The sequence below is a fragment of the Pyxicephalus adspersus genome, chromosome 11 (assembly GCF_032062135.1).
Source record: "Pyxicephalus adspersus chromosome 11, UCB_Pads_2.0, whole genome shotgun sequence".
In the NCBI taxonomy this organism is placed as follows: domain Eukaryota; kingdom Metazoa; phylum Chordata; class Amphibia; order Anura; family Pyxicephalidae; genus Pyxicephalus; species Pyxicephalus adspersus.
The window spans coordinates 43,441,733-43,454,026 of NC_092868.1; the positions used below are offsets into that span (position 1 = coordinate 43,441,733).

Consider the following 12,294-nt stretch of genomic DNA (forward strand, 5'->3'; position numbering starts at 1 on the left):
GGTGGTTAAAGCGGAACTAAACCAAAAACAAAAAAATTACACATTAATCCTGCAGGTCTCTCAATGGTGCTGGTCCCACGATCCAGTCCCGTGTCATCCTGGAATTCCTGTTCTTTCCGCCACAGAGGAAGCGCCGGGCACCGCCATCTTCGATCTTCACTTCTGTCTTCAGTGTTCTTTCTTCATCACCGATGTTGCACTTGTTACTTAATGTGGAGGTGCTGCACCCTTTTATTTACAAAAAAAACTACCAACATTTTTACCTTACATAGAAGGGTTGTCTACTCTTCTATGTAAAGTAAAAATGTTGAGTTTAGTTACCCTTTTTTGTCTGTATGATAGGGCAGGTGGTTATTACAGGCAGATCTCTTTCGGTTTTACCTCCTTGATCGCTCCGGGTTTCTGGCAATAGGCATGTGCAGCGCCAGGTTTGGTTGCCATAGAAACCTGCCATTCTGCGCTTCCTTTACATGTACCAGGAGTTATATTATCATGGCACAGACAATCAAAATGGCGCCCGTCGCTGGAATACGTCTGGGTTTTGTTCCACTTTAACTTCGGTAGTCACAACCTGTGAGCAGCCTGGGAGGGTTTTGCAGCAGAAAATAAGTACAATATTTACTTTCTACAACTTTTTTTTATCTCTGAAGTATAAATATTTATAGAAATAAAAAAAAAAAACAAATAAATAAATAGCATAGCACCTAGCTCCAGGTATATAGCCATGGTCTGGGCACAGGTGCACCATAAGCATTTATTTATTAAGGTTGGGATGGGTAGGTTGATTTATGGCTCAGGCACGGTGAATGAATGACCCATGAGTGTATCTGAGGAATGCGGGCTGTGTGAATTCCACAGTAATTCCAGGAAGATGTGAGGAGTGTGTGATGTAACCTCTCCACATTCCTCTCACTGACAGCTCCCTACACACAACTCCGGTTACTCAGTTACTGACCCGCACCGCCGCCCGTCCTCGCCCGCCTCCTCATTGGCCGCAGGTGTAATCCGCTTGACCCTCATTGGTTAATCCCTTTAATCCTCAAACAGGTAATTGATACTCTCAGCCTATTGGAGGCAGCTCTCCTGTCTGCCTCGACGATTGGGTAGAACGATTGTTTCGTGATGGCGTGATTGGCTGAAACGCTGTAACGGCCCGTTGCCATTGGCTGAGGGAGCCACCACAGTTATTCCGCCATATTCCGGGAGTCCGGTGTTCTTCGGACGGGGTGGTATAGAAGACTGTCCGGCGGAGTTGTTACCCTGTAGGCATAGCAGGGCTGACAGAGTTGTTCTAAACTTATCGGGAGTTGGTTATTTTACAACTGGCCGGGCTTCGTTGGTGGATACGGAGACTCTTCACATGACGGCGTGAGTGCAGCCCCCAGCCCTACCTGTAGAGGGCGCCTGTTTTATCATATGGGCGGCTGGATTTATTAATTGCACCTGCCCTCACCGTGAAGTGCCATGTCCTGCCTCCAAATCCGATTTTCTCCAGGGGCCCTTGCTGGCAGCAGGTGATCGCTGGGAGATCCCCCGCCCCCTCCAGGTAACTTCACACTCTCATGGTTTATTCATATGGCTCCAACATACTCTGTAATGCTGTATACTGTGCCCCCCTACTCTGGCTGCACTCTTTATGTGGGGCAAACATCCCCCTGTACCCTTTGTTCCTCCTCTAGGTGTGATGTACAAACCTGTGCTAAAAGTTTTCCTTTATCCAACTTGTATTGGTTAGTAATGGACTACAACCCCTGTCATGTTTTTTATGCTGTGTTATCACCCCTTAAAGTGAAACTAAACCCATGCAAATTGCCTGGCCCATGGCAGGGCACCGCCATCTTCTTCCTCCTTGCGAACTTTAGCCAGCTTGATTGGTCGGAGAGATGTAACTCATGCGCATATACCGGTAAATTAATTTAGTCCCAGCATGTGCACAGGTAAACTCGGATTGGATTGCTTCCCTGGCAGTCGCTTTCTGCAATAACCCCCTCTCTGATCATGTGGCGCTTTACTTCCATTCTAACTAATATTTTTAATTTTTTTTGAGTCTTAAGTGGTTCTAAGTAATCTTGAAAACAAAAATGGACCTTCAATAAATAAAAAAGGTAAAAGGCTCACTGCCATCCCCAACATTAGAACTAAATAAAGAGCAGAATGTATGGAATGTTCTGCTGCAAAAGTTGGGGCGTGGCTTCATTACTCTGGATAAGGGGTGTGGCTTAAGGGGTGTGGCTAGTCAATACCTTTTTTGTTGCCTTTGTACCCCCACAATACACCTTATGTACTGTACTGCAAGAGAAAGTTTTACAGATACAGGCTGACGTTCAAAAATCTGGCCATCGATAATCCGGTTCCTTCAGTTCCTCCACTGTTTTCTGGAGGTGCCCTTTATGTTTTGATGGCGCTGTACTCCAAAATCAGCTGTTGGGTCTTGCACATGCTTTCCTGCTCATTCCTTTCATGTATTTGCTGCTGTATAGCCCCATTATGGATTCAGCATCCATTTAAAGGATGGTACAGGTAGTCATTTTCTGGTAAATATATACAGCATAAATAACGGTAAAAAATCCAGAATTTTCGAAAATCCGGCACTTCTCAGGTTCGGAGGTTGACAGATTTTTAAATGTCAACCTGTTCTTCTAAACCTCGAAATACAGACAGAGAACTAACACTTAAAGCAGAACTAAACCGGAATGCGACTTGGCCGTCTACCTTCTCTTCTTTCTCCTACAGACCATCTTCGGACATCTTGATTGTTTGCGGCGGATGTTACATCTTTGCAGGAGTTCCCTGGCTTAAACGAGGAAAGCCGGGATTGCTGGGTTTACAGATTATTGCAGAAGCACCTGTCTGATCATGGAAACTTAAAGTAAAACTTTAGGGGTAAACTAAATCCACTACATTCCCCTGTCCCCGTTCTATCATAGGGTGCTGCCATATTCTTCCTTTTTTGCCTTGGTTGGCCAAGACTGGGATGACCAACTCCAGCGCACCTACCTGTTTGCAATGTTTTTTCCATATTGTGCGCTGGGTTATGTGATATACAGGTATATTTTGCGATGTGGAACACATGTATAATGTGGGGTGGTCAGCAGTGTCCCAGTAGGGGAAATGAATGGCTGATGTTTGTGCCCATAAAGAGAAATAAGCCGCATTCTACTGTGATGTTCCATTTTTCCAGTAATACTTTGTTATAATTATTTATATGGAAGCATCACACCGGTAGTAGACCTTTACAATCCAATCTTTGCTTTGTCTCTGACATGTTTCAGCCCTCTCCAGGGCCTAGACATGGCTGGCAGTGGCATCTGTGACCAACAGGAGGTAAAAATTCCACAGCGCCTGTGGTGTAGGAATGAAAAAAATGTCTTGGACCCGTGGCCAGGGGGAAGAAAAATTGCCAGCATTGGTGATCAGCAAGGGGGGAAAATGCCCTGTGCTGGGGCTTAGTAAAAAAAAAATAAAGATGTGCCAAAGGAGGGGTCACTGATCCTCTTTTGAGGAATAGAAATGGCAAATATACCCTGTAGAGAGAAGCTTGCCACTGGTGCCTAGTTAAGTCATTGGTGTCACTGAGGGATGTTGGTGTTCTTGCCTTGCATATGAATAACTCCACTAGGTTTCTATAAGAGCAATGTGTATGAACAGGCCAGGTAAACGGGGGACTGAATATTCTGCTTCACTAGAACAGCTCAGCCCTAGATTAATAAAACAAGACTGTCATGGCTTCCCAGCAAAGGAGCCGCTTCCTAATGACTAGCACACCATGCAACATAAGCCACCTTTGCTCACTTGCATCTAGCTCGGTGAAGAAGCATGTGATGCCCATGTAGCTGCCCATGTCTCTGGGTCATGACATGCACCTAGCTTTGTGAAGAAGCATTGATGCCCATGTTGCTGCGTGATGACATGCACCTAGCTTGGTGAAGAAGCATGTGATGGGAATTGTCTGCAGAAAAATGATGTAACTTCGTGTTAAAATATTTGAACAGTCCTGTGGAAATCGGTACTGTTGGGAGGAAGGCACAAATATTGTATTCTCATTCCTTTGTGTGATAAATACCTGTAATGATAGTATTCAGTATATGACATTTTTTTCATGGGTTTATTTATATTTTGTCTGTGTGTATTTGTACACCAAACTGTCCAGCTAAAGTGGGTTGGGGCAGTGCTGTGATTTGACTTGAGAGCAAACACTGTTGTCACAAAGTAAGTGGAAATACAGGTAGTCCCCAAGTTACATACAAGATAGGGACTGTAGGTTTGTTCTTATATTGATTTTGTATGTAAGTTGGAACAGGTACATTTCTTTAATAAATGTAATTAGGACAGATGTTTGTCTTAACATATTAGGCAGCGTGGTGTCAGTTACTGTATAAAAAATCCTCAATGTGAGCTAATCACAAAGTGAAAAGAAAAAAACTTTATAGGGCCTAGACATTCCTTAACTTCTGGGGCAAGATGTGCTTTGATATGCAAAAATAAACAACTGCAAGGTTTGTCTTTTCATTAGAGTTACAAGAGCTTGCAGAACAGCAAAAGATTTCTTTTGAAAGTCATGCGAACTGCCCGCCTCCCCCCCATTAAGCCTCTGTCCTGCACACAGTCCCTGGGTTAAAGACATTCGACATATGGACCCCTTCTAGATACGAACTGTGCTTCCCTGCTTGCTTGTGTGCAAAATAGAGGTTTGGAGAGGAGATGGGGGCGATTTGCATGGCTTGCAGAAGAAATCTTTTGCTAAACACAGCTGAGGTTTTGGGTGATCCTGAGGACTGAGCTCTTGCAACTCTTTAATGACCAAGACAAACACTGCAGTTGTTTCTTTTTGCGTATCAAAGCACAGCTTGCTCTAGAAGTTAATGAATGTCTAGGTTCCATAAAGTTTTTTTTGTGATTTGTGTTTGTGATTTACTCACAGTGAGGATTTTTTTTTTTACAGTAACTGACACTACACTGCCTAATCTTATGTTGAGACAAACATCTGTCCCAATTGTATTTATTAAAATAATGTACCTGTTCTGACTTACATACAAATACAACTTAGGAACAAACCTACAGTTCCTATCGCGTATGTACCCTGGGCACTACCTGTATAGTAATAAAACTGTACAGTATCATCAGACTTGCATTACCCATCAATTAGTCAGAGTTCCTTGTAAGTACCATGAAAGTAAGTTTGTTTAGTTTTGCACCACGTCTCAGCCATGTGAGGTTTAGTATAGACCGGCAATGTTTAGCTGCAGTTGGCACATCTGGAATGACCCTGCTGGCTTCTACTTGTAGATTACCTGGGCAAGTTCCCTGCAGATATAAACTGGTGCTTTGCAGCTTTAGAAAGCACCTAATGCCTTAAACCCCTGCCCTGGATTTAGCAGACTAGTGTATGTATTTACCTCAATAGCCATACTTCTCTAATTCAGGTAACTGTAAAGGCAGCCATCGGGAGGGACGCTGCAAGCCGTGCTTCATGCATTCAGAGTCAGATGGTGGCTGGATAGTGCCCAATGGTCAGTGGCCTGTGCTTCTTTAAAATTGCTCAGTAGAAAGCTAACAAGCGCCTCGGATGGGTGAAAGCACTTATTCGTCCAAATATGTTTTTTTAGCTTGTTTGAAAATCTGCTCATTTTTCTGAGAGGGTTGGAAAATTACCTTTGCCACTTGTATGACACTTCCTGCATGGGGAGAGGATTTTGGTGAACCTTGGTGCTTGTTCCTCTAGAACTAAGAAGGATATCTGCCAATCAACGAATCACTATATCATATCTGTCGTTTTGTAGCTACCCGTGAATTAGTGTATTAGAAGTGATGTGTCTATCAATGGAGTAGAGGTAGAAGTTAATACGTTTCAATGTATTCCATTATATGTCTTCCACTCTAAAGAATTTTTTTTTTTGTCCTGAATTTTGCATGGACATGGGCCACTCCAACCCAGAAAAGTAATTTTGCAGTTCCGTGGCATCTAGCAGTATAAAATCCTCATGATCTTACCTTTCTAGTACATCGCTGCTAAATTCACCTGAGTATATTTAGACTTTATGAACTGTTACTCAAACAGTGAATAACTTGTTTTTAGACAGGTTTGGCTACCAGGAAACTCTGCTATGAAACTGTGACATCGCTTTGCTGTTTTATAAAAAAATGTTGCTGAGATCCAGATATCCATTAGTTAAAGTGCATTTGTTTTTTTGGAAGTATTATAGGGGGAGGCATAGCTAAAACATAGGATTAGGAGATAAGTATTGGAATAGAGTTAACATGTGAGAGAATTTTAGATCCTTTGTTCTACCTTTTGATAAACTAATTGGATTTACCCTTGTCAGAAAAGCTTTTAGGAGAATTGGAAGGGCCCATTCAGTTGACACCAAACAATTAGGTAATGAAAGTATTGCATCTGTATTTTGAATATTTCACTGTCATTTATGCAGTACTTCTTTACAATATACATATGGGATTGTAATTGCTGATTTTATAAAATACTGTTGTCATAATGGATCATTTGTCATAAATTGATGCTTTGTAACTTTGTAATTTATTGGAGCCAGCCTGTGGTCTGGGACAATTTACAGCGTTCTGTGCCTGTTTCTATTTGTATTAACAACAATAATGCATTTTTATGTGCTGCCCATTGCAATCAGTAAGCTCCATAACACACATCAATGCATCAAAAACCAGACAGGACATGTCAGTACATCAACCAGATGTAAAATAAATGAATAGACTTACACAGATCAGGCAGTACATGAGAAACACTGATTTATATAAAGGGATGCATTTTCTCTTGAAGGAGAAACGCTAGCCTTTTAAATGGCAAATTACTGCACCCGTGGAAATTAGGCTGGCAGATGATAGAGGGTTGTTTTAGAAAGATATATGGGAGAATTTCTTAGTTTTCATTGTCTGAGCTACTTATTCTACTCCTTATTCTAAGCTGAAGCTGGCAAGTCTGTCTTTATCCATGGCCTTAAGCTTTGGTTTTATTAAGGCTGTGTGTTGTTCCCTCCTCAATTCTTTGGCCACATAGCAGAAGAGCAACTAGAGTTTTTGCTTAGGTGTAATGTGTATAAAAAATATTAATGTAGTTTAAAGCCAAACTCTGTGACCGGGTACCCACCACCCTTACCATACACCAGCCCCTGACACAATTTGTGCTCATTCTGATCCAGTTCTGTTTTAAGTTCTTTTTAAGCACATTTTGCAGTTTCTTTGGCCCTTTGTTGTGAAATTATAGGTATCCCAGCCCTCTTCTCCCTTCAGCAGTGGGTGATTCCCAAATGTTGTAGAGACAGATGCCACATAAGGCACACAATGCTTCTCTATGTAGCAATATCCAGTGAACCCAGAATGGAGAATGAGGGAGTGGATCCTTAATGCCTTGGTTGCCATTCAGACCATAGGAGGACCAATGCTGGGTTGGTGAGTGGGTGGGTCTGTGGGGGGCATTGCTGAAGAGGAGGTGATTATAGCAGATGAAATTGTTTTTCATTTTCTGAAACTAATAATGCCTGGTTGATCCTTTAACACCTCGTGAATCACTGACCCAGAAAGAGTATGCAGCTCAGGTGTTCAGCTACTTGTACTAGTTAGCTCCATACGTGTTTAAGGTATGTGACTGAAATGATAAAACCAAAAGATCAGCTTTACTACAAGGCAATTAGAATTCTTTGAAATGTGTTCAGCAATTGCAGCTTTCATAATCCATCAGTGTATGTCCACTTTAAAGCTAGCCAGTCAACTAACATTGTCAGGTGTTCAGCAATGTAGATCTACCTAGTGATTTCAGATCCGGGCTTCAATGGCTGATTGTCCTTTGCACTATAATGAGAGGAAGAGTATATAATCAACTCTATGTAAGCTCTGACATGAATGGACAAAGTGGTAAAATCTATTCCCTTTGTTTCCCCATGTTTCTGTGCTCATACTCTGACAAACCTTGTGTTCAGGCTCCAAAAGAGAAATCTATAATAAATTTCTACCATAAAGGACCTAGCTGACACAATCCTTTAATATTTTTATTTGTTTTGTATTGTTTTGGTATGGGACCTGGTATTTAATTTTGATCTCTGTCCAACTGTAACCCTCTGATACGATCTGTATAACTTTTAGTTTATTTTACTTAAAGTCAAAGGTTTATGCATCAAAAGAGCATTTTAGCTCTTATTTTTCAAGTTATGGTAAAGGCTTCAATGTTTCTATTTGTTGTTATGCTTTTGGCACTGGAAACCTGCTCTGACAAGCCACGCAGGAAAACAAGTACTTCGGCATATGTACCAGGCCCAAAGGCAAAGTTCTCATTAGTTGACCCCCAACCAATTTTTCTAGTGAAAAGCGAGCATTTATATTTGTGATCTAGTGGCAAAAGTGAATTTTAAAATACAAATAGAACTTCAGGCAAACAGCTAAATCTGGAGACAATTTTTTTTCACTTTTTTTTTTTTTCAGGAAAAAGATTTCCATAAAAAACCCTGAATATATTATGGTTTGTCCCTATAATTGCTACTTTTGCTGAATATCCCGATCTGCATGTATGGGTGAAAATATAATTTACAGGTATTAATCCCATACAGTTACCGTAATGTATCTGCCAAATATTTCAATCAAGGGGTAACACATAACAAGCATTTTGGATGTGAACCTGGAGGTGAAGCTTATGCCTCCAAACTGATCAAAATCCATCTCTGTACACAGTAGAAGGAATTATCTAATGTGTAGCACAAATTCGGCACAATATTCAGAAAGTATAAATGGTTTACTGTTTGATCACATGTGTATCAGAATGGGCCGTGCCAGTATTTAAATACTTCTATTTGAAACATCTTTCATAATCTCTCCTGACAGTGTCATTGTCGTAAAAGGTATCGGAATGCAAATAGTGATTCATTGTTTTGCTCTTTCTGTAGGAGTGACAATCTGGTTTGATTACTACTGAAAACTGCTTAGCTCGCCTGTTCAGACTGTACATGTGCTTCTCCTGAGACTATCCCAACATCGACTATTTGCAGTATCATGCCGAGCAAGATGGGTTCTAAAATGGATTTATCAAAAGACTTTATCAAAATGAAGGCACATTACAATGGGTGAGTTGTACAAATCCTCTTTATGTTTCTTTTAACTGATAAATTCACAGCTACAGGTAACCACAGTGAATTTTTCACAAGGAGTGAAAGCCAATCCTTTCCTTTTTCCATAGTCAACAGAAGAAGTTGGGGGAATCCTCCCTGTTGTAGTGTCAATTTTTTTTTTTAGGGTGATGCCTTATTCTTGTTGTCTTTTTGTGACAGAAAGTAAAGGCTAAAATGTAAGCAAAGCCAAAACTTATTTTGGTGCTGGACTGAATGAATATTGAAGGGGTAGAAAAAAACAAAAAAAAACAAATGAGTGGTCCAAACCTTTCCTTTTTTGTCTTTCTTCTATGTTTTTAAAATTGTTTTAAAAAAAGATAAATTGTTTAGCTTTAAATACACTTAAGAGTATTCTTTTTAAAACAGAGAATCTGACGTTCCTTAGTGTGAATCAATTACTGCCATTGAAACACATGGAACAGATGTCAGATTCCCTGTTTTATGAATAGGTAACGTAATCTATGTTGAACAATAATGGTTGTTTTGCACGAGTACAATGCATAAGTTAAGGGGGGCGGTATGGAGATTGGTACACATTGCAGTGTTCAACACAGAAATTTTTTATAACCTGGGTGGGAAGAAATTGTTTACAGGTGGCAGCCCCCCATTTTTATGACCCAACTCTTTTTAGTAATTACCTAAAAACAGCCGGTGGTTACTGAAAATTTCTGGGTGGTACGCCCAGCTAAAAGGGGTTGGGGAGAAAACTGCACTGGACGTATAGACACTTGGGCATTTAAATAACTGTCCTGTCAACTTGGATGTACAAAGTGTTCTGTCATAAAGGCCCATACAGACGTTCAGTACCCTTACCCAAAACAACTGTAGGGCTTACACATGTTAAATTTTGTCAGAAATCGTTCCCAACAACAGAAGACTGAAAGATGAAGGAACAAGTGCTCTACATACTGTGCCGTTCTGTTCTATATTGATGGGAGGGGGGAGAACATGCAAGCGGCACCCACTGTGCTTTTCTCCCTTTACTTTCATTCTGTTCATTCATCTTCCGTCGTTTGTGGATCCACCAGGTTGGATCCATGATTGACGTCGGACGGCCTCTGTATACATGTCAGATTCTGGACCGAGATGAGCCCTGAGGCTCGTATCGGAGGACGATCATCTGACGTGTGTACGTAGCCTTAGAGATCATTTTGGCAGTAGTAACAAATGAGTGGTGTATTGAAGGCGTCTTGGTAACCTGTTTGTTCTGTAGAAAGGAAAGTGTGAAGGATGATTTGGAGGTACCCCACTGCATCATTCCCCATTAGAAAGCAGTATGACTGAAACTGGATATTGTTTTTAGTTGGGAATTCAAGAATAAACTAACCTTTGCACAGGTTTCAGACTTATATACTGATATTTATTTTTATTTTTTTTTTAATTAGAGAGCAAAGCTGATTTGGTGGTTTGCTGTGTATATATCAGTGGGGTACTCAAGACTTAATTATGATGAGGAAATAGAGTTTAATCTAGATGACATTACATTATATTTAGAAGTATTAGTACAACTATTGACATTTTTTATCTCTTTTCTTTGTGCCTGTTCAATCTACAGATCCTTTACATTTTTGTTTATTTGGTTTCCATCTTGTAACGCTAATACTTTATGTAATAACACATGATCTTTATTTGGCAGGAATTCTAATCTAATTTAAAGGCATATGTTGTTGGCTAATCGTTTTGTAAAGAAACATATCAGGATAGACTTATTGGCTATTGTTGACTTGGATGTCAAACACTTACTGACTTGGATGCTTTTTCATGGAGACAGGGGTGACCCAAATAGCTTCAGAAGGCAGAATCGCATCTCCCTGGGATAGAAACAAGAGACCACTATTCGCCAAAGTTTTTTTTTTTTTTTTTTTTTTTTTTCCTTACTATAACAGGATCTAATGAGTTCTGGGGTTTTGTGGGTTCCCCCATGTAAATCAGTCTGTGTGTGTTATACAGAGATGTGTATACCTGTCATAAGAGAAAAAAACAGGGAGATAAGTTTTTACCTACTTCTAAAAATGCTAGTTGATTGGCTTTTAAAGCTGAATTTCAAGCAAACTGCTAAATACATGTATTAGAATCATATATAAGAGCTGTTCCTGCCAAAAGACTTGTATTTCTACATTCTTGAGCATTGTACAGCTTTTCCGCAAAGCCCTATCCATCATGGAAAGAAACCTGGTATTTTCTTGTCGGTTTTACTTTCACTTACAGGCCGCTACTTCCACCTGTGATTGGACAGTAAAAGGAATAGCAGCAGAACCATAAGGTCATCTCTGCTCTTTCCTCCCTTTGGCATTTTCTTTCACTGCTACCAGTTTGAGCTGTGATGTGATGTCCAGGGACTTCAAGTTGGTGATATTAGGTCAGATTTAGGAACTTAACACAGTTTGTCTTTAATAAAATATGTTTACTAAGGAATTATTAAATTACTTTTACTGACCCAATTGCTTCAATACTTTGAATCACGGACCCCAAAAGACAACATAGACAATGCAGGCCTATTCTGAATTCCAAGTAGAGGGGGAACAAAGAACTAAATTCGCAAAACTGGTTTGCTGGGTTTTTCAGAAAATGAGCTTACCCATTCAAGCCAAATTTTCCCCTTTTCCAAGTTTTCAGTTCAATTTCTAAGCTCGGTCCAATTTTAAAGAGCTATCGGATCCCATGGTATTTTATTTATTGGGGACTTCAGTGGTGAGATTTCTGCTGTTGACTTTCAGCTGTGCCGGCCTACCAGCTATAATGATTATGGAATTTTCTTTTTTTTGTCTTCTTTTTTTATTACGAAGAATGCAACAGAAAACTGAAACGTGACAGTGGAGGACAGATGTAGGCACACTGCAGAAAAGGGCTTGCCAGAGCCTTGAGAGAGATATAAAATCAGTAGCTGATTCAACGGCCCTGGTTTATTAAAGCTCCCCAAGGCTATAGAGGATACATTTTTATCAGCGAAGCTGGGTGATCCAGCAAACCTGGAATTATTCTGGTCCAGGGTTAAAAACTTTTGCTAACAAATAGCAAATAACTTTTAACAAATCCATTTGAGGTTTGCTGGCTCCCCCAGGTTTACTGATTAAGTGTATCCTCTCCAGCCTTGGAGTGCTTTAACCACCTGGGTGTTACACTGAGGTCTAGATTTCTGTTCCAAAAGCGTTACAGGTTTTCATGAATTTTT

The 12,294-nt window shown here is 40.4% G+C and overlaps 1 protein-coding gene across 3 annotated transcripts in view; it reads left to right on the top strand.

Moving 5' to 3' along the window:
* The first annotated feature begins 1,203 nt into the window (after positions 1–1,203).
* The window catches only part of PRKCZ (protein kinase C zeta), a 157,891-nt gene continuing 146,800 nt past the window's right edge, over positions 1,204–12,294 (top strand). For 2 of the 3 annotated variants that reach the window (XM_072427153.1, XM_072427156.1), the window contains exons 1-2: positions 1,204–1,546; positions 8,901–9,077. In XM_072427153.1, the coding sequence (XP_072283254.1) occupies positions 9,007–9,077 (71 nt within the window). In that variant the 5' untranslated portion in view covers positions 1,204–1,546; positions 8,901–9,006. The remainder of the gene's footprint in view (positions 1,547–8,900; positions 9,078–12,294) is intronic. The other variant, XM_072427155.1, reaches the window with a different exon arrangement.